Source organism: Cryptomeria japonica, chromosome 9 (assembly GCF_030272615.1).
Source record: "Cryptomeria japonica chromosome 9, Sugi_1.0, whole genome shotgun sequence".
Classification (NCBI taxonomy): Eukaryota; Viridiplantae; Streptophyta; class Pinopsida; order Cupressales; family Cupressaceae; genus Cryptomeria; species Cryptomeria japonica.
Window position 1 is genome coordinate 489,389,696 of NC_081413.1, and position 22,312 is coordinate 489,412,007.

Sequence of the window (22,312 nt, forward strand, 5' to 3'; positions counted from 1 at the left end):
GCCTACTGCTTTAACTATTTTTCACTCGATCATCATCTTTGTGTATCCGGAAGGCTTAGTGGTGTATAGCGGTCCTTGAAATTTCTTCATATTGATTTGACCGAAGTTGATATCCCCTACATTGCTCCAGAATGAAACAACCTTGGAATCCATTGCATCTCCCTTTAAATCCTCATTGATGAGGGTTTGTCGTGCTCCAGCCATGTCCTACATGTGAGAGTTGTCTAAGTTAGCCTTGTGATATGATATGAACACTTGCAAGTGGAAATCAATGAACTAGTCTAAGAATTTCGGGTCTAGAGTTAATAATTCATCAATTTCTGAATCATGCTTGAAACCCTAGGCATCTATGCCAAAACCCTAGATTGAAAAACTTGAACATAACCATCTAAGTTAGCGAATTATATCTCGAATTACTTAGATGATTAAAATGTGTTGAATTAGAGCCTCCTGTGCCAAAACATCATGAAAGTAATAAGCAAGAAGCTGGATCAGTCCTCAAACAAAGTCTGATTTTGTGTAAAAAAAATCAAATAAGCGTATTTCAGACCTGTGAATTGTTTCAAAACAGACTGGTTATATCAATTCGATTGCTCTTTTGACAAAACTGTCTTTCTAAATGAGTGCGACCTTGATCAATTTCTGAATTTTGTCAAGCTGCTGATGTAGATTCGATAACCTTTCTCCAATTTGCTGTTTGGATTAGTGAATCCGCTATGCTCTAAAGGCTTTGCGTTTTCAAGTCAAAATCGTTTTTTACAATGAAGGAATTCGCTGTGATTGGCAATGACAAATTTGACGATATCTGATCAAAATTAGAATTGCTGCTCTTGGGGACAAATTCTCTGTGAAAAGGGTCAATTCGCTGTAGATAATGATCAAATTGGATGCCTCCAATGACTTCGCTTCAGTCTTAATCAAAATTGCCCTCAATCAAAGCGTGAATTTGCTGCCTTCAATAGAGCCTATGCAAAATCGATTTTAGTTTGATCAAATGAAATGATCAAACATAACTTTATAGTTGCTTAAAGGGGTGCGATACTCCATCACAAAGGCCAACATGATTAAACGATTTGCAATATGAACTTCTAAGGCCGACTTGAATCATCAAATTCAAATTTAAATAAAACGTTTTTTCTTCAAAATCGTGGGGTCCATTCAATCATCTTACAAACATCATTTCCTTAAGTCGTTGATCTTAGAGGTCGACGACAGCTCCTCATCCTTATGTCGCACTTCTTAGGTGGCAAAGGAAGTTGCCTCATGCTTAAGTCACACTTTTCATATGTCAATGGAAGTGATAAAAACCTTATGTCGCACATGAGGTAGCAAAGGAAATTACCTTATTCCTCAAGTCACACATTTCACGTAGCAAAGGAAATGACGTAATGCCTTATGTTGCACATTTCACCTAGCAAAGTAAATGATGTAATTCCTTATGTCGCACTTTCAAGGGGTCAAAGGAAATGCCTTGATCCTTACGTCGCACTTCCAAGGGGTCAAAGGAAATCACTTAATCCTTATGTCACACTTTTGGACCCTCAAAGGAAATGTTAATTCACTGATTGGAGTAATCAAAGGAAGTCTTAAGTCGCACATTTAGCCCAGCAAAGGAAGTCTCTTAATCTCTTAAGTTGCACATTTAGCCCAGCAAAGGAAGTATCTTGATCTCTTAAGTCACCGATTTGGCATAGCAATGAAAATGACTCAATCTTTAGTTTGTGTTTTTGCATTGTCAAAGGAAGTGCAATCTGAAATGCCCAAGATGCCCATTTGATTGGAGATGAAATCACTCAACTTGTTGATCTTGATCAGCAAAGGGAATGTAAATCCTTAAGTCGCCATTTGGGGAAGGTAAAGGAAATCATCCAAAACCTTAAAGTTCATGGATTTGATCCTAGCAAGACTTTGCCAAAACAAGGATGATCTCAATTGAAGGCAATGCTACGCAAGACCGAGGCAAGGAGATGCCTAAGTGCTTAAGTCGCACTTTCAAGGTGTCAATGACTGTGCCTGGAAGCTTATGTCGCATTTTTGGGGCTCAATGACCGAGCCTTGAAGCTTATGTCGCACTTTTGGGGGCTCAATGACTGAGCTCCAAAGTGCAAGCTTAGAATACCCACCCCTCCAAAAGTAACTTACCTTAGCCAAATTCGTGCCTAAATTCGATCAAAACCAACGAATGACGTGGAGTCTTGAGTCACTCTTGACCCTCAATATGCTGGCTGTGAGATCAACTCAAACTTACTCATTGTCAAAAGGATCGGTCTAGCAATATAACCTAACAAACTCCTAAAACTGAAAACAAAAGAGGGGTCCCCATTGTGATGGGGCGATGTGTGAAATGGTCGCAACAAAGTTTCTTGCACCAATTGTGAGAAGGATTCCTATGTAAGAAATGGAGGCAAGGAACAATTAGCTTGCCTCCCTTGTCTGATTGACAATGAAAACTACAAGGATGACAAATATCATAATTGTGATGTGGTTTTCTATAATCAGAATGAGTTACTGTTGTATCCCAAGGCTCAACTACTGAAACAAAACCAATCAGAGATGAGCAATTGAGAAAAAAATATGGTAGTAGAAACATCTTCAACTGAACTGTTAACTTCATTTGAGTTGTTCAGTCACCTTGAAATAATGGGGGATTAACAACTAAATATATTAGAGAAAGTGTCAATGTCATAAGTTTCCTAAAACAACCACCTCTTTAAGTGCCATAACCTTCAAAATCCAATGCTCTCTCCAAAGCAACAAGAAAACAAAACTTTAAAATAAACCTGGCCTGAATAGCAACAACAATAGCTGGTTTGTTTGTGATGATGATGGTCGTTCCAGAAAGGGAAATAACTTTCTCTGCCCTTGTAAGAAATACAAGAAACTGTAAAAAGAATACTAAAACACTGACTGATTCTTGGGACTAAACTGTGAAAGATGTGAAACTGAGGATCAAACAATCAATGAAAATGAAATTTCAATGAGGGAAAACCTCAGAGAAGGAAACAGGTAACAGAGAAGAACCATTAACCATGAATGGACATACTAAGTTAAGCAAAAGCAAAAAACCTATGTTACCTCGTGTTTCCGGGACAGGGGGATTGGGGGACGGGGAAACAGGTTTCCGGGACGGACTTTTTTTTTTTTCCCAGAGTAGGGGATGGCAGGGTACGGTAGTGGGGACAGCTATATAAAAAATAGGGAAAATATAAAATATATAAGGAAATTTTAAATATTCATATAAAAACATGGATAAAGCATGCTTATATACATTATAAAACCTTAACATATAATGTTTGTGTTAAATAATTCAAATTGAGAGTTTGCATGAGAGTGGAAGTCAAACAAATAATCAAAATTCAATCATTAATTTTATGGGACAGCCAGAGTACGGGTATCCAAAAGTTTCCGAGTTTCCGGAACATCCCCGTTTCCGGGACGGGTCAAATTATGCTAGAAATGTGTCCCCAGGTAACACTGCAAAAAACTGATTGGGAGCAATTGGAAGGGAGAAAAAAATTGTCGTGATATGGACATTTTCTAGATGGTAAACAAACTAAAATATCAAGGCTAGAAAACAAACTAAAATATCAAGGCTCCCAGAAATCTCAAGCTTGACACAGATACTGTCTCCATTGCTTTTGATAAGCTATAACTTAAGCGGAGAAAAATTCCATGAATTGCTTATTGTTGCCATTGAGTTGACAAATCATTCTGATGGAAAGTTGATTGAAGGGTTGACAGTTTGAAGACACATGCCAATTCTACGACAGATTTTCACAGTCAGGTGACTTGAGTATCAGCTCCCATTGTCAGCGAGGTCTCAAGAGTTGTAGCCATATGAATAAGACAAAACAATGTCACAAGGGCATGATATAATAACAAGAATGGATTAAAAAGAATATACGCTTAAAAGGTATTAAATTTTAGCCTCCAAACATTTAAAGACTGTTAAGGATGATATGCTAATTATGCAAGACAAACATCCAAAATAATTGGCTTATATGAAAAGAAATCCAGATTATGTAGAGTTGCTTTGGAGGGAATCCATCAATGAGTTATTTTATTGGAGAAATACTATTCTGCAGGTAAGTGGAATTTGATTCTTTTACAAAACAAAGACTCTCTTACTGTTTAACACAAAGCTTTAGTCCTAATTATCTATACCGATCATCAACAGGTTGAGAAATTGGACACTACCATATTTCTAACGAATAAATTAGTTAGTTAATATATCACTCTTTTTTGATACTTAAATATAGTTTCACATAGAATTTTTGTTTTGTTGGGCTTTGACTTGGAGATGTCATTAATTGTTTTATTAATATTGTTGACTTTCTTGGATTAGGTCCAGCCGACATTAAATATATAAACAATTATCTGTTAAAGGAACTCATTTGTGGTGATTGGAGGTGATGTTGTTAGTCCTTTGAGCCATGCTGCAGACATATGGCAATGTTGATCTGCTACTTAATCTGCGTTAGATTTCTGTTTCTTTCAGGGGCTCTTTCCTTGAAGGTCTATCTAAACTTTACTGTCTTGTGGCTTTACCTGTTCTTGCTTGTTCACTTTTCTGTTGTACATTGTGTTTAGTTGCTTTTTGTAACCTAGAGTATGTCTACTGTAGTACTTCTCATTGATATTTAACCGTAATTTCCAATCCCCATTGATCCACATTGTTTATTCATGAACATAATTTATTTCTTTCTACAACGTGTATCTGGAAATCATATATATAATTTTATTATCATTCACATTCCTTTCTTGTCTTTTTGCAATCCATCTCATTCTTTGTATTGATGATAGCCTGAAATGCCCATGCAAAAAATCATCATATATGGCTTTCTCCTGAAATTGCCATCTTCAACAATTCTGGACTGCAAAAGCTTCAAATCATTTTTTTGATAAATTCATAATATTTCCAACCTAGTTTTGTACTTTTGTATTAGGATTAAGCAGTCCAAATAGTTGAGGGACTTCTATTCCTATATACTGCCATGAAAATTGTGTCCCTAGCTCATTTAAGACACAAGAAACAAGACATCACAGAAGTTGGTGGATGAACTTTAGTTGGCAACTAGAACCATGGTTGCTAGATACACTGTCCCCTCCCCTGGTACATGTGCCTGCCTGTACTCAAATTTAAGAAAAACTTGGAGCCTCTCTGGATATCTCTGGATTCAGCGACCTAGATAACTGTTCTATATCCTGGTCAATATTTAAAAAAATAAAAAAATCTAAACCCAAAAACAGTAAAAATCCCCTTTTTTTTGCATAAATCTAGTCATGAGTAGACTACAACAAATCAGACGTCACAGAAGTTTGTGGATGAACTTTAGTTGGTAACTAGGACCAAGGTTACTAGATACACTGACCCCTCCCCTAGGACATGTGCCTGCCTATGCTCAAAATTAAGGAAAGCTTGGAGCTACTCCTGACAAATATGAATTCAATGACCTAGTTAACTGTGATGCATCCAGGTAAATTTTTAAAAAAAGTTAGAAAACCTTATTTTTTGCATAATTCTCGTCGCGAGTAGACAACAGCATAAGCAATTTGTTTTCCATTTTCCCTTTGTCTTACCATGTGATTTTGTTTCTGGCGTGCTTTTTCTGTTTTACTCTCTCTACCATGCGCTCTGCCTGTCTTGCATTTCTTTGTTTGGTAAAATGTTGCTCATCAATCCTGTAGACTACACAATGCTGTCATGTGTGTATTGCATATATTGGTATTATTTACTTAGCATGCTGAATACAAAATTAATCAAAGAGGGCATATATTGGGTCATTGCAAATTAATTATTAATTTTTTTTTAGTACATGTTATTTACGCATGTCTTTTCTTTTAACATCATCTTTACTTTTTTAAAAGTGTTTTTTATATGTTTCATTTAATTTAATGTGATAATTTAATTTAATTATTTTGAAGTTTACTATTATTGTTTATTAATGCTGAGAGGCAATCAACAATTGCAGCAAGGGGTGGAATGTAATGATGTGAGTGTGTTAACAAAAATTCTTACCTCATACCTTAAATTTGACAGCCATTTTTCATGTCAAAATATTGATATTAAATAATAAAATAATTTAAGAAAATCTAGAAGAACAAATGCAAATAATTTTTTAAAATTAAACTATAACTTTTAAATAGATGTATAAATACTGTTTATTATTTAAAAGTTGAATAATTAATTAAAATTATAGAAAAGAAAAAAATTTAAAAAAATTAAAGTAATCTACTATTTAATGATAAAAAATTACCATAGTTTAAATTTTTTTTATTAGTACAAATTAAGAAGAATTAAGCCCTTCATAACAAATTATTTTATAATTTTGTATTTGTAATATATTTTCTAAATATAATTACAAATAAGAGGTGCAAATAAATGATTTTAAAAATTAGAATGATCAGAATCATGAATGGTCACTTTTCCATAAGTATAACAATTGTATTACCAAACAATAGAGTAAACAATGTAGATACAATAAAATTTATATGTCCATGCATGCAGTAAATAAAGTTAAAAAATAGTTGCAAAGTAAAATAAAATAACTTTTACGTAAATAAAATAGCTCCAAATCGATATCTCTTGGCATTTTTTAGATAGATGTATTTAAGCTATCTATAATAGTTTATTATCACTATTATCTTTATTATAATTGTTATTTTCATTAATAATTAAATTTTATTATATTCAGATTATTTAATTTGAAGTTTAAATTTGAAATTAAATTTATTTTATTATTTTTACCATCCATATTAGGGGGTCTTCAAAAATAGGTTAATCTGTATCGGATACTGTATCTGTATCTGTGTGGATGCAACTTTGACTAGAACACATCCACACTCACTACTTAGAATGGATTGTGGAGGGAAATTACACACGTTTCCTTAGTTTTCTCTCATATTTGGAGTGGACTCATTCCAGGACACACTTGATTGTTGTAGGTTGACAGTGCAAGCTTTTTGACAATGTTACTTAATGGATATTCATTGATGCCTTCCAAAAGACCTGTCGACTGCACAATGACTGTGTAGTTTATAAAATCACTTATTCTGTAAGTTCTTTGCTCTCTGGTAAGCCAACAGTCGAACTAATTAATTTGTATAATTCACTTTAGATCATTTGAGAAGCTAAGGGAGATAATGTTTGCAATCTATGACTCAAAGACGGATAATGATGTGCTTTATGATGTTTTAGACAATCCACCAGGACTTCCTCTCTTAGAGTTTGTCAAACACTAAATTCATCATGTGAAGCCAATGTACAGCCAATGATGATGGCAAAAAAGATGGTTCCTTTTCTATCTCACTACAAATGCCATTAGAACAAATGAAAAAGCGGGGTAAGGGGGTTGGACAGTGGGTAAGAGGGGGTTACCAATAAAATGTAAAAGCTAAACATCCAATAAAATTGCTAAAATATATGGCAATAGCAACTGGATATCCCAGAAGATAATAGCAATACAAGAATACAGTTGGCATGGACTACATCTGTGTAATGTCCCCTTTTGTAAATGTCCCCTTAAAATCACAAATTCCTTTCAAATAAGAGATGCAAGATGGTTAGAGCTATAACTTTACCAAGTAGATCCTGATTGAGACCCCTCAATGGTGTTCAATATAAAATCAATCTTTCCTACCATGGTTAGGAACATTATCTTAATCATCATTGTAGTTTACATAATATGCATGTGGATTCCCTTCAGGCTTAACCCAATAACCCATCCATACTATGAAGCCCACGGGAGATCATACAAGGCGTCTTGAGCCTATCCATCAAGTTCAGGGGCATGGAATTACATTTGTCATTCGGCCTTCCAACTTAACTCGAATGGACCACCAGGCTACTTGCTTTCCTTATATGCCCACATCTCCCCTCCATAGCGGAACGGCAGATTGGATGAAGCTTTAGAGGAACCTTATCATATTTAACTATATATATATATATGTATGTATGTATACTATTCATAATAATAGTAGAAATAAGAACATTATTAGGGACACAGCATAATAAAGATTATATATACATCAGGCCCAGCTCTTTGTGATTAACAAAGACTGCTGACTATTCTTAATATCTCTCCAATCAGATCAGTCTTTTATATCTGATTGTCATTTTATTCTCTGCTGTTTGATTGATGTATTTACTGCTTGCCTCTCCTCCTTTAATACTGATCTCCAATATATATACCCTTCCTCGAAGTGGAAGAGTCATGTCCTTCCATAATCCACGTCCCTTTCTTCTGAGGTAGTGTCTTCTTCTTAGTGACTGATGCCTTTTGACTACTGCTGATTGTAATTATTTTGATGGTTATTAACTTAATAAAAATCTTTTGTGCCTCTTCAATAAGGACTTGCGGCTGCTGGAATGTAATCACATCTTCTTAATTATGCATATCTTAATAGAACATCCTCCTATTTCTTATCGCTGCAGAATTACTATCTTATGTGGCTATTGGAGGACTGCCTAGTTTAATGAATTGTTAAGACTCTAAACTAACCAATCAAGAGAATTTCAACTAAGGGAGTAGAGTGACGTCTTGATCAGTGATGCATCCTTTGATTTCATTTATTTATATTCCTCTTAAGGATATGTTTCTTTAATAAAATATACTAAACTTTCCTTAACACATCATACTTAATTATCTTGGCCAGTTATATTAATACAAATTGCTTGTATTTAATAACGGATTGGCTAGCATGATAGTTATATTGGTCTTTGACAAATTGATTGGTAAATTCCCTATGTCATCACTGTTTTATTTCAACTGCCCCATCACTTAATAAGTTATTAGGGAAGACAGTTATGAGGGTCTGCAACTCTTCATCTGCATTAGTCTTCTGATTTGGGATAAAATCGCTCTTCCGAAAATGAAATTATGTCTCTTTAACTTGCTTGCTTGTTGAGAAAGGTAAAAACATTTCTTGATTACAAATTTCTAAGCTTAGATTATCTATAGTCAGGAAGATGCATATTAAAATTTTAAGTGAATATTTTTTTGTCTAAATTTCAGAAGAATTGTATGAAAAGGACTTATTTGTATTGACATATTAGGTCAAAAGTTATTTGCCTTTACAGCTATAGACTGAAATTATATTGTCAAATGATCTCAAAAAATATCAGAATGAAATTTTTTAAACACAAGAATCATTTGCACACCATGTAGTAGTCTTCTTATTAAAGCTGTGAACCGGATCCATAGAATATCAACCTTTGGATTGATCTATTCATCTGTGGCTTAAAATTCTTACATAACATTTAGGATGGAACTTAATAGCACATTGGTGGGTATGGATTGCATCTTGACTTTTCTTACTGCTAGTGGGTCATTGCAATTGCAAGTTTCAACACTAGATAACTGCATGCCTTTATTTCTGTTAAAGAGTAAAATCTTATTAGGAATATGATGCGTTTACTTTGCTAATCTGTCCCAGACTTGCCAATTGAACTCTAGCCATATATGAATGGGTTTCATATGTGGGGGTCTGTAGGGGTCTGTAGGCTATAGGATGGTGTGGTTGTAGGACGCTCAGGGATATTTTGTTGTTTGCTTGACAGCTGCCCACGGATCTCTCATGCAGTGTTGGAGCTTCGTTTGGAGCACTCTGTTGGCGAGGATGAGAATAAGATTATGTTTGATGCTCTTATTGATGTAAGTTCTTCAAGATTTTCTCTAACAATGTCTGGTTGTTATTTAGATAAGATAGTAGATTTTCTTATTAGAGCCATTGTTTATGTTGTGTCAACAATTTTGGATGAAAGCTTTTGGGTAGTGAAGCATCAAAGGAGCCTTTGCTCCTTTTTATAAAGGATGTTGAAAGATCAATGATGGGCAACCTGGAACACTACAAGAAGTTGGAACAACTTGACAAAACGGAGTCAAGGGTCGTTATCATTGGATCACATACAATGGACTTCCAAAAGGATAAGGTAATTCAGCCTTTTGCCCACTTTGTTATATTCTTTGCTTTCTCAAACTAAGTTATCAAAAATAAAGTGGATGATTTTATGATTTACACAGTAATACCAGTTAACTAAATGCATAACTAATTCAAAAAATCCTACTTGTCGAATAATCTAATGGTTTATGTCCAATTGGAGTGAACAAATGTGTAAATAATGCAATTTTCTGTTATCATAAGGGTAATGAGCTTACTTGTTCAACTTGCATTCAAATGCATTATAGTCATATATTACAACTGAAATGATTCCTTATTGGATGCATATCCCAACTAAAGCATGTGGTACATGCAAATTTTGAAGGAATACTGCACAACATATCATATTATGCAGATTATCATTGAAGGCTCTTGCACAACAACTAAGACCATGGAACTGATGAGGAAAAAAATTCTTTATATTAGCTTCAAATCTTAATAGGATCCTCAGATATTAATGTAGAAGCATGTCAAATGTTTCTTTTCAACTCATATATGTTTAAAAGTTATCCAGAATATATAAATTGATTCGGTACATGTATTGCTTGCCGTGATTTCTTAAAACTATGTTATTAGCTTAGTCCTTACAAGTCTCCATATGCTAGAATTGCAGGGTATGGGTGCCTGTGGCTATGCATTCCAGTATATTTGAATACCTAGGAAGTCTTGTTTTCTTGTGATTCAGGTGCATTTCTGTTGATGTGTTCTGCCTCACAATGAGCCATCCAATTTGTAGGCTGTAAACTAGTCATATTTTTCACCCTTTCTCACAGGTGTTAAGCACAGCTATTTGCCTTACTCTTTCATTTTTTACTTTTAGCTTATTGCAGTTTCTTGTAACATTACTTTGTTTAATTGATTAGGCACCTATAGCTGCTTTAGTACCAATGCCATGATTATCTACCCTAAGGATTGAACTTGACTTTGTGTACAACTACTTTGCATTGATTGTTTTTGGGGTATAAACTCATAGAAATTCACCTGTTTAACAAAATTTTGTTAGTGTTACATTTAATAGAGGATTCTTTTCTTTACCCAAAACTTTTTGACTTTTATTTTTGATCACATCACATGGCAAATTTGCAGGGAAGTTTTGGTAGTTATTCGACTTCAAAATCTGGCAGTAGTCTTGCACCTCTTCTAGACTTGCCGTTCTTGGTAACTTCTGTGTTGGTTCTTTGATTCATGTGTTGAATTACTTTTGCAACTTGGAGTTTTAAAGTAGTCTTCTACAGCTTATATATCGCTAAGAAATATTTTATTCTGCCTTGCCAATCATCAGGATAACTTTATGTCTCGGATAGAAGATATTAAGGGAGAAAGTTCAAAATCATCCAGAGCTCTATTCAAGCTTTTTCCTGCTAGAATCTATCTGCAGCAGCCGCAGGTTTCTTCTGTCATTTCTTGGAATTACCAATAAATCGCTTAAATTTTTCCAACTATGCTTTTGGTGCTGTGGAATATTTAGTGTACACTTTTATTTTTCAATACAAATCTGATGTGTATGTTACTAAGTCGCATTTGGATCATGCATGAGAAAAATAAACATACTTAAGGAAGCTTAATTAGTTTTGACAACAGCCACGTTGTCAAGAAAATTGAATATTATTATATTTGCATAGGATTGAATCCAAAAGATATTGGTGAGCACAAATTCCTCGAAACTAGGGCTTATTTTTTCTGAAGTTTGATTTTGTAAGATAAAAATGAAGTGTGAAATATCGTTGGGCTTGTAATGGTGAATTGATGTGGACAACAAGATCATTGGTATTTTTAGGAGAAAGAAAAATGAAATTTCAAAACTTTTATGTGGATGCAACAGTTGATTGAAAATGACATTATATGCCAAATAATATAGAAAGAAAAATGAAATTTCAAAACTTTTATGTGGATGCAACAGTTGATTGAAAATGACATTATATGCCAAATAATATAGAAAATGTAAATATATACTATAATGATTTCCCAAAAGCGCTAAAAGTGAACAATGGACTTCAAGGCCAATCTATCTTATAGTATATTACCGTCTTACATCATTGTTTACTCAAATCAAGAATCTGTACTTGAAACAAAGTAATTACCTAGCAGGGTTTTTCTTATGCACAGAGAACTGGGTCTTGCAATTGTGTTGTTGCTCCAATTTTTAGGCTTAAGGATGGAGCGTTGGTATTTGGTCACAATTTCATACTTGGACTATTAGTTACTTGTTCTTTTGAACTTAATGCATCATGATGCATATGTGAAGACCATGTAATTGCCAAGCATGCAATCACTATAAGGGTAATCACAGATTCACGAAGTTTAAGGATGCGGTCCATGTCATTATGTGGCCATCTGTGAACTTTTTTGGAATGATATTCACACTGCATCAAGTGACGTGAACAATAATATTTCAAGTAAGTTTATTGTGAACAGTTTGGGACTCCTGTATGCAGAGAGTTCTGTGCAAGATTTCCATTCTTCAATTATAGCTTTCATTATTCACTATCCTCGTAGCTACCTTCATGGGTTGTAACGACCCTTACATGACTATTTATAAATAGATTTGTATACTTCAGTTAGGATATACATGCCTAAGGTTTATTCTGTTGTGTTTTTATCCCATCAATATTTTACCACTAAGTTGCCGGTCCTGGTTCAGATTCAGATTCTGGTTTGAGATTTGGGTTCACAAATTCGTTCAATTTTTTTTTGGGGGTGGGTTCGGGTTCGCTTTGGGTTTGTCCATACAAAAACATATAAAAAAATAAAATAAAATGTATACATATATGCAGTGGCAAATAAGTTCATAATGCACCACTGTCAAGTGTCAACTATGCTAATAGACTAATAGTAAAGTAACATAGCAAAATACACCACCATATCAATGTTTAAGTTCAATAAGAATAATGTCAACATTAACAATCAGCCATCACTGATCAAATATCATCAAAAGTCATCAAACATATCATCCTCCTGTGGCCTGGGTTCTGCTGCTGAACTTGAAATTTGCTGCAAATTCCCCAAAATTCTTCCCGGGTCCTTCCTAGTGAACCCACGGAGAAAATTGGGACCTGGAAGAATTTGCAGCGAATTTGTAAAGGACCGGAATTTCTGCAGAACCAAATCAAGACCCTGAGAAATTCTGGAAGAATCTGGCAACTTAGTTTTAGTATTAGTCCTTGTTGATTGTAATTAGGTAGGAATGGCGGATTCCAATTGCCTTAAGGCAACATTGGAATCCGCCCAAAGGTCTGGCCCCTCCTTCAACACGTAGGGCTGGGCCCTCTCTCACGGCACTCCCTAAATCCTCACGCCACACTCAAGGTAACGTGCTCACATAAATAGGGCCGACCCTATACTAGTAAGGCATTTCGGTAAAAGAGATGTTAATAATTAAAAGTTATCAATTAAGTAAAAGCCGACTTAATTAGTTCTTGCACCACATATAAATAAAGGGCATCTTCACCTCATTCAACACACAATACAATATCCTTTCATGCGAAATATATATCTGCTTAATGCGAAGGCTGAAGAAGGAACATATGCGAATCATACCTGCCATTGAAGGTGCTAACATCAAGTACATACTGTCATAAAGAAGTGCGAACTGCTCCAGATTCAAGGCGCTAAAGTTACAGATCAGTTTCAAGCATAAGTGCAGACTTAAGATGCACTAAAAGTGCAGATCTAGTGTATGAACTTGATTGCTGGTTAGTGTGCTAAAGGGGCAGACCTAATACTTATGAAAGAGCAGACTTATTGAAGATTTCATCAACCCTAAGAGTGAACATCTCAGACCTCTACAAGTACTTGAGATAAGTATTGTAATCAGAATATTGAATATAATCCATAATCAGATCTGAGGATCTTTTCTGGTTGGGTTTTTCCTCCTAGGAGGTTTTCCTAGGGTAATTGTGTTTTGTTCTTATTTGTTCATTTCTATGTTATGCCTAAATCTAGAAATCTCTAAATTTCACAACAAACAATCTAATTAGAAACCAAATTCTGATTTCTGAGTTTTACATTAATCTGAAAGTATAAAAATCAACAGTCGGAGTCCTAGTCAAATTTTCTGCTTCTGGGGTCTTTTCCTACCCTAATTCTGTTCCATGGTAGCTGGTTGTAATTTCTAGTCTTATTGACCTTATTCACTTGTGGATATTAATATAAGTTCATTCTTGGAGGATTCTCCTTTATGGGATAATCGTACTTGTATTATCTATTGGGATAAAATCACATCAAATGCATGGCTTGAACCTGTAGCACTAATCCTTTTGCTCTTTGGGTTGACTAGTTGGTAACCTAGGATTGTTGTTTTTCATTGTATAGGTTTGCTTGGTAGCTATATTGGCCCTCATAAACACATCAAGAAATTTTTAGAGGAGATAAAATTGCATGCTTGGAATGGTAACCATGGATTATTATTGTTTAATTGTTGTGTAGGTCCTCTTGGTAGCCATGTTAGCCCTCATATGTGCATAAAACATTATTAGGAATTTAGGAGAGTTAAAATTACATTAAATTGACTACCACTACATGTGGTGATCGACAAAAGAATTGGGAGTGGCACCAAGCTTCAACTTGTGACTGGGTTTGTGATGTCAACAAGGCATTGTAAGCATAATATTTTTGCATCCAGTCATGATTGTGATCAAACACCCAATGGAATTGGGGTGTAAGATAGGCAACACAAGGTGGAGAAGCCTGCAAGTGTCTTCATCTGCTGTTGAGAGGGACTCAAAGTTCTTTAATTTGAACTGTGTTGGTGAGAAAGTAGTGCGGGCAGGAGAAGACAGATGATATCTTGATATGTATGGTCAGTATAGACTCTAGAGTGACAAACATAATCCTAGTGAAATCATATGCTAAGATTTTCTCTCTTATGTAGGTGTGGCCTAACTCGGGGCTTGTGGGCATCCCTAACCTCGTTATGGCTATATAGAGCTGTATTACTTGTAGGTGCTCTGGTATTTGTTTCTTTTACTCTCCATTAGTTTCTTGTCTGGAATGAGTCTTCAGACTTCTATGCTTCTGCATCTGATTTCCACCAATATTTGCTCTATTGTCGAGTAAAATATCATTGCTCTATCTAGATTAGTACATCACCACAAAAATAGTTTATAAATCTAAAATAGCTTGAAATACTCAAAACAGTTTTCATAATTCTATTAAAATTTCCAAGATTCCAATTGTAGAAGCTTACCCTGCATTTGAGATTTCATGTAGCAAAGGTCATTGCCATACAAAATTATGATAGCTAAATATTCACTGTATTTTGTTATTTTTTGCCAGTATCACAAAAAATTTCATTTTCAACATTGTAGAGGAATTCGTTTAGACGTTTCTTCTATCTGAGACAGATTTGCATGTCTGATCTAGTTTCTAATCAGTTTCACAATTTGCTTCAGGATGAAAATGTGGCAATGGAATGGAACCATCAAATTGAACAAGATACTGAAATACTAAAAGCAGAAGCCAACAGGCAACAACTTCGCATGGTTTGTGTCTAATATTCTTTTATATTGGCATGTTTCTATTTCTTTTTTGATATACATCTGTATAACTTCAATAATTATGTCCTCAATATTTAAAAATTGGAAATTACTAGGTTATGGGATCTTCAGGTGTGATATGTAGAGATTTGGCTGAACTTGAGATTAAGAACCAGATGTTGACTCATGATAGTAAGTTTTTGAAGCAGCCAAATGCACATTATTTTGTCGAAGTTTGTTATAAAAGTGATGTGCCTATCATCTGATGTCATTCAGTTTTGGAAAATATTCATGGTTCTAATATTACATTGTTTGTTGATAGTTTTTTATTATTATTTATTCTGCCGAAGTGATAACACACCTTTTATTGTTCTGACCATAGTGGCAGAGAAGGTGGTGGGATGGGCTGTGAGTCGTCATTTGCAGAATGATGGTGAGCCAGTCTTATTCAATGGAAGACTGGTTATAACAGCAGAAAGGTTAGTGCTCTGTGCTTCTTTCTTTCCGTTGACACTGAAGGTTGTCTCCATTCAGATTTGGATGGAGCCATTGGGTTTGTCAAAACAGTGAATACTGGCACTGTCAACTGCTCTGTATCCATGTTTCTGTTTAATGATTTACCGGAAACATTGTAGTGGACCTAGAAGCATATGATATTGGGATATGCATCCTAAATTTAGAATGGTTCTTTGCCATAATTAAAATTGTCAGTATCACATTCATGGGCTTGATTCTTGGTTGATAGGGAAGGATGATACTATCTTTTTTTTCACATATGTCAACATGTACACTAGTTATTGGGGAGTGTGATGTAGACTTTCTCTACATAATTTTTTTAATGAGAAGCGAACTTATGGTTCTGATTTTAATGGTTTCTCTAAACCTTGGAATGATTCATTAGCATGAAAAGCTCTTTAATGTATGGTAGCTTGTTCAAGGAGGATGATTATCATTTCTAAACTAAAGCTGAGTTTCTTTTTTCTTTATATCGATCTATATCAATGTCCAGTGTTATGGTAAATGCTTGTAGGTGTTTTGACTATCTGCAGTCTTTCGCCTCATTTGATTCAACTTTGAGTATTCTGAATGGTTTTCTGGCTGCTCTCTATTAAATGTTTGTTTCCTTGTACTGCCTTCTTTGTTGCTGGTTTTTGTCATTTTTCTAGATAATATTTGCATGACAATGGTTTGCAATGTGTATCATATATTTTATGTTCTTTGAGGAATGTTTGTATCCAAACATATAGAAAAAAGAGTCCTCAACAGAATATTCAATAGCACAGAAGGGAATTTCGCTGGAATTATAAGAAGAATTATATGCTTTTTCCATCATGTACATGTCATAATTCCTTGTACATGAACCTCGAGTTATATAAATTTATATATTTCATATTTCAGCCAATAACTGTCATTGGGTATCCTTCAACTGATGTATTGTGTTTTCACCAATTTTAATGTTGATTTGGTATTGATTTTCTTTTTTCTGAACCAGCATGCAGCAAAGCCTTACAGAGCTACTATCTGTGCAAAGAGCTTCACCAATGAAAAAATCATTGAAGGTGAGGATTGAATTTTATTATACTATATTCTTTTCAGCTGATTTAATTTGATGCAGAATTTCTTGCAATCATGAATTGATGTTTGACAATAACTTATCATGCTGAGAATTTCATCTATAGACCATTCTACAGTTTAATGATTTATCACATGCATGCTTTTATGCTAGTTGTCTCAAGTCACCTGCTTGAACATTGTAATTATTTGAACATAGCAGTTTCTATAGTGAGTTTGTTTGTTTTATTGTTCATTTTTTGTCTTCTTTTTCCCATATTGAATGGCAGCTGACAAGTAATCTATGGTTATTGTTTGTAGGATGTTACTTGTGACAATGATTTTGAGAAAATACTCCTCTCTGAAGTTATACCTCCTGATGAACTGGGAGTTACTTTTGATAGTATTGGGGCACTCGATAATGTTAAGGAAGCACTTAGGGAGCTCGTTATGCTTCCATTGCAGCGGCCTGAGCTTTTTACAAAAGGACAATTACGAAAGGTTTTTTCTTTATATTCCCATGTTTCAGTTTTGAAAGTTCATGATTTGAAAAACTTCTTTATAGATACAGGATACATACTCACACTAACTTGGTGTGCATATTCTCTTGTTCATAGATTCTGTGTACTTGCATTTTAAAATTTAAATTAATGATTAATTTCAAAAGTTTAGTCTTGTGTTTATTAATGTCTCCTAATGATCTAAATTGCAAATTATGCCTCCAATTGTGCCAGCAAAAAATAGTTGTAAAGTGAGTGCTTAAAGCAACTCTTACCTAAAAATACAAAATAATAATTAAATATAGTTTCACATATGAGAGTAAAAGTCCTATAAATAAAAGATGTCAAACATCAATAGTTAGGAGTTTGGTATGTTGAAATGTCTCATCTGTGTCCTGATAAGAAAAAATATTTAGAAACAGCCTTGAAATGGGCTCAACCAACTGTTCATCTAAGGTTGCATCAATAAAGTGAAATATGAAGGTTTCAAAGCATATTTCAGAATGGACTTTCAAGAATTTTGAACTCTCAACTGTAAATAGGAATTATAGTCCTTAAAAGTAAAATCATAAATGTGGTTGTTTAAACAATACATATATTTTTAGGTTTAACTTGCTGAATTTTTAATATTTTTTTTTCTATGGATGTTCAATGGTATTTGAAATGACATGAATGATTTGCAGCCTTGCAGAGGATTGCTCCTCTTTGGCCCTCCTGGAACTGGAAAAACGATGCTTGCAAAGGCTGTAGCCACGGAAGCAGGAGCAAATTTTATTAATATCTCAATGTCAACAATTACATCAAAGGTGCGAGTTGGCATCTTAGTAGTTGTTATTAACAGATTGTCAGCATCTTTCAAGCTAAATGGTGTGTATTTTCTATATTTACAGTGGTTTGGTGAAGCAGAAAAGTATGTCAAAGCAGTATTCACTTTGGCTAACAAGATAGCCCCAAGTGTAATATTTATTGACGAGGTAGGGTTTTGTAGCACTCTTTGTTTCCATGTGTCAAAGGAGTTATGCCTCAGAAATGAAAGACTAACTTGTTAAAATTAGTAAGGATATCAAATATTATACCATATGAACATCTTTGTATCCTCTTGTAATTTTACATGATTTTGTTCAATATCATTCAAAGTGATGCATGCAGAAAACATCTTAAGCAGTAGTGTATATTTTCATAGGGCACTTTTTAAGACCAGGCGATTAATGTTTCATTTTCGCAGGTGGACAGTATGCTTGGAAGAAGAGGGAAGGACTCAGAACATTCAGCTATGCGTAAGCTAAAGAATGAATTTATGGCTAGTTGGGACGGTCTTCGAACTCGGGATAAGGAACGAGTACTGGTTCTAGCAGCTACAAATCGACCTTTTGATCTTGATGAGGCAGTTATCAGAAGGTTTCCAAGGAGGTATTAATCCTCTCCAAATCTTCTGTGCATACTCACAGAACATCAATTTTTGTTTCAAACTTTCAGCTCTTGTCAAACTCCAATATCAAGCAACAGATGATAGTCAAATGGAAACTGAGAATAATGGTGACTGGAAGCATCCACTAATTCAGCTAATGACTTCCAGGTTAATGGTTGATCTTCCTGATACTGAGAATCGATCTAAAATTCTTAAGGTTATCCTTGTGGATGAAGACTTGGCACCAGAATTTAATATGGAAGAATTGGCTGCTGTTACTGATGGATATTCAGGAAGTGACTTGAAGGTAGTCTTTGTTGACAGATATTCTTATAGTTTGGTGCTTTCTGGGGAATATCATTTCTGATCAAAATTTATATGGTAATGCTTAAATAGCTCAAGTTAAAAATATCAAAAAGAACTGCATCCAATACAATATTTCATTTTATTTTGGACCATTTCATTTTATTTGATTTCTAAATGTAAAATTTTTAACCGAGACATTTTCTGATATTCTAATTTCATATGCTGAAAGTGCCGCTTTCATTTATTGCTAAATTGGTTTGCATCTTTTCAGAGTTTGTGTACAACTGCTGCATATGAACGGATACGTGAGCTATTAGATCAAGAATCTAAGGTATCCAAACTTGACATAGTTTTAAAACATTAGCATACATTTTATTTTTCTTATAACAACAGTCATCTTAATGTGTATAGAAGAAAGCATAAAAATTAATTTGCTATTTTATACCAATGGTCATCTGGATGTGTATAGGAGAGAGAGAGAGCAAAATCTGAAGGACGTCTACCTCCTCCAACCACTAAAACACCAGAACTGCGGCCCATAAGCATGGATGATATGCGCAAAGCTATGGAAAAGGTGATAATCTAATAAAAAGATTGTCATGCTTCAAATTATTTAGTAATACTATTTTGACTGCATCATTAGAAAGTATCTAGTAACATGCAATTTTCTTGTCTTGTCAGGTTCGTTCCAGTGTCTCTGCAGATGCAAGAAGCATTCTCGAATTGCGGCAGTGGAATGATGAATATGGAGAAGGGGGATCGAAGAAGGTGATGACATTAAGTTATTTCATGTGAAGTTGACTACATCCTGTAAGAGGTACACATTAAAATTAATATCTTAACCCTATTATCTATACATTATTTGTGACTCAACTGTATATAATTTATTCTTGGATGCTTTCTGTTTGCACTGCTGGTCCATAATTAATGTGAATAATTCACTTTATGATATACCAAAATGTATCCTATTCATAATGTAAATGTGTTGATTGAACAAGTCACTGTTCCGTATGCCTTAATATGGAAAACAGTCCCTATATATGAATTCAGAGTTGATATTATAAATTTACAATAGAAGGAAGCATGTTATCACAAGTAGAGATAAAACTGAAATAAAAATGAAAAAAGAAGCAATATGACCTGGAGAAACCTCAAAAATGAGGAAGAGTCCCAGAAGAGTGAGGGATTACTCCTCAAACCACTATCTCATGAGCCGTTACAATGCTTTATTACCTTTAAAAGGCTTTCATGGACTTTGCTTCTACAAAACAGCAATGCCCAAACACCATAAAAACATTGTAAAGGCTCTCACACTTCCTGAAGCCCTGCTATAAATCCAAACTCATAGGTTGAGGCAATACAAGGCTTTGATTCTAATGCATTTAGCTGTGATCGGCACCATCCTGTACAACCTGTCCTGTCAGAGACAGGTTTGACCATAGTTGAAATGGTGACACATGTTTGATACAGGTCAAACTTGTAACTCATATATAATATTGTCTAGCCCAGTCAGGTAAGTAAGTGGTCAGGTCCTTCAGTGCACCACTTCTTCTTTATTTTCTTCAAGTCATTTTCTGAATCTGAGTTTAGGCGTCCTTTAATAAGAATGAGCCATCAAATGTTCTTTAGCATATGGGATTATTGTTCATGAGAAATTTACTAACAAAGTTAACTGATTATAATGACTTTATTGATTGATTTTTGGATCAATTGATGAATAATAAAAGATATGTTACCCTGTTATAGCGCTCATATTAGCAGGTTTGAAATTCTTGTAGATGTTATATCAATTTCATGATATTTCCCCAATCTAGCAAAAACATGACTCTCATTGGAATGGTTGCAGATGCTACGTAATCAGGAAGATAAATCAGAGAACATGATATTAAGAATGTTCGGCTGGAGATCTAATAAAATATTATAAGAGATTATTTGCAAATTTCTGGAAGGTTGAGCGAACTGTACAGTGAAAGGAGGAAATGGAGATGGACATGGCCTTGAGGCATGTTATGTGAACAGAATTGAAGCAAGATGTAAGTTATGAGAAGATCAGGTATCAAATAATATTCGTGGGGAAATGTATTGTTCTATTAATCTGCAGGCATGCATGCAAATTTTTTGCAGCCCATACTGATATTTACAGGTATCATTGATATGTTAAAAAGCTGCACAGATTTTGGATTGTATTTTTAGCACGATCATATTGTTAGAAGAAATACATATCGTCTGTTTAAGCAGTGTTTTACAATTAGCATGGTACTGCTTTACATAAAGCAAAGGAGTAAAATATTATATCTTATACCAGATAATGATGTATATTGTAACTGATCAGAGAGCACTAGAGTTGTACTTGTAACCATCTAAGTAAATCATTGAGGTCATATTATTGTTTCAAATTTGGACACATCACCCTCGTTTTCATGAATATGGTTATAAGCATATTATTTTTACAGGTTGATATCTTTTATTGTATGGGGCAGGGTGTAGGGTTCATAGAATGCCAAGCTGTTCTTGCTTATATGGCATTGTGAGGGGCGCCTGATAACTTGTGTTTACTGTTATGTCAATATCTTGTAGTGAATTTTAAAGAGAAATTTTGCTGCATCGGTCAAATTTGTTTTTGCATTTACTACCTTGGTTAATAACTGCTTATATATTGCAAAACTATCGTAAGATTAATAATTTAATATTGCCTGTAGATGTGTAAAAGGTCTTTGTGCTGTCAAAGCTTGGGCATAAATGTAATCTGCCTACGTGCTTATTAACTATTAAATTGTGTTGCTTGGCTGCTATTCAGCTTTAAATTTTAGTTTTAGTTTAGTTTTATTTCATTATTTTAAGCTGTGTATTGGACTCTTCTAGCGTTTCATGTATTTAAAAGGATTCTAAATTTATTATGATGAGTCGTTTTTTTTTCTCGAATAGAGTGCCTTGTCTTGTGTTTTATTTGGCCTTCTGCGCCACGTTTTTTAGTGAAAGCCCATTCTACTAAATTTGTCACCTCCAATTGAGTTGGATGTATGTATAACCTGCAAGAATCTTTTAGTCTATAATTAGGGCACATGTAGGAGTAGAATACAGATGAACAAACTTCTTGTATAAATTCCAAAAGATTTCGTATTTCTAGCAATGCT

At 34.5% G+C, this 22,312-nt stretch overlaps 1 protein-coding gene across 1 annotated transcript in view; it reads left to right on the forward strand.

The window, feature by feature from the left end:
• LOC131079700 (peroxisomal ATPase PEX6) overlaps positions 1-21,638 on the forward strand; it is a 111,226-nt gene extending 89,588 nt beyond the window's left edge. The window contains exons 9-25 of the mRNA XM_058017729.2: positions 9,583-9,653; positions 9,764-9,931; positions 11,026-11,097; positions 11,222-11,326; positions 15,330-15,419; positions 15,530-15,605; positions 15,796-15,892; positions 16,906-16,972; positions 17,286-17,465; positions 18,148-18,270; positions 18,355-18,438; positions 18,690-18,874; positions 19,041-19,179; positions 19,450-19,509; positions 19,648-19,752; positions 19,860-19,995; positions 21,025-21,638. Of these exons, the coding sequence (XP_057873712.1) occupies positions 9,583-9,653; positions 9,764-9,931; positions 11,026-11,097; positions 11,222-11,326; positions 15,330-15,419; positions 15,530-15,605; positions 15,796-15,892; positions 16,906-16,972; positions 17,286-17,465; positions 18,148-18,270; positions 18,355-18,438; positions 18,690-18,874; positions 19,041-19,179; positions 19,450-19,509; positions 19,648-19,752; positions 19,860-19,973 (1,736 nt within the window). The 3' untranslated portion in view covers positions 19,974-19,995; positions 21,025-21,638. The remainder of the gene's footprint in view (positions 1-9,582; positions 9,654-9,763; positions 9,932-11,025; positions 11,098-11,221; positions 11,327-15,329; positions 15,420-15,529; positions 15,606-15,795; positions 15,893-16,905; positions 16,973-17,285; positions 17,466-18,147; positions 18,271-18,354; positions 18,439-18,689; positions 18,875-19,040; positions 19,180-19,449; positions 19,510-19,647; positions 19,753-19,859; positions 19,996-21,024) is intronic.
• The last annotated feature ends 674 nt before the right edge of the window (positions 21,639-22,312 follow it).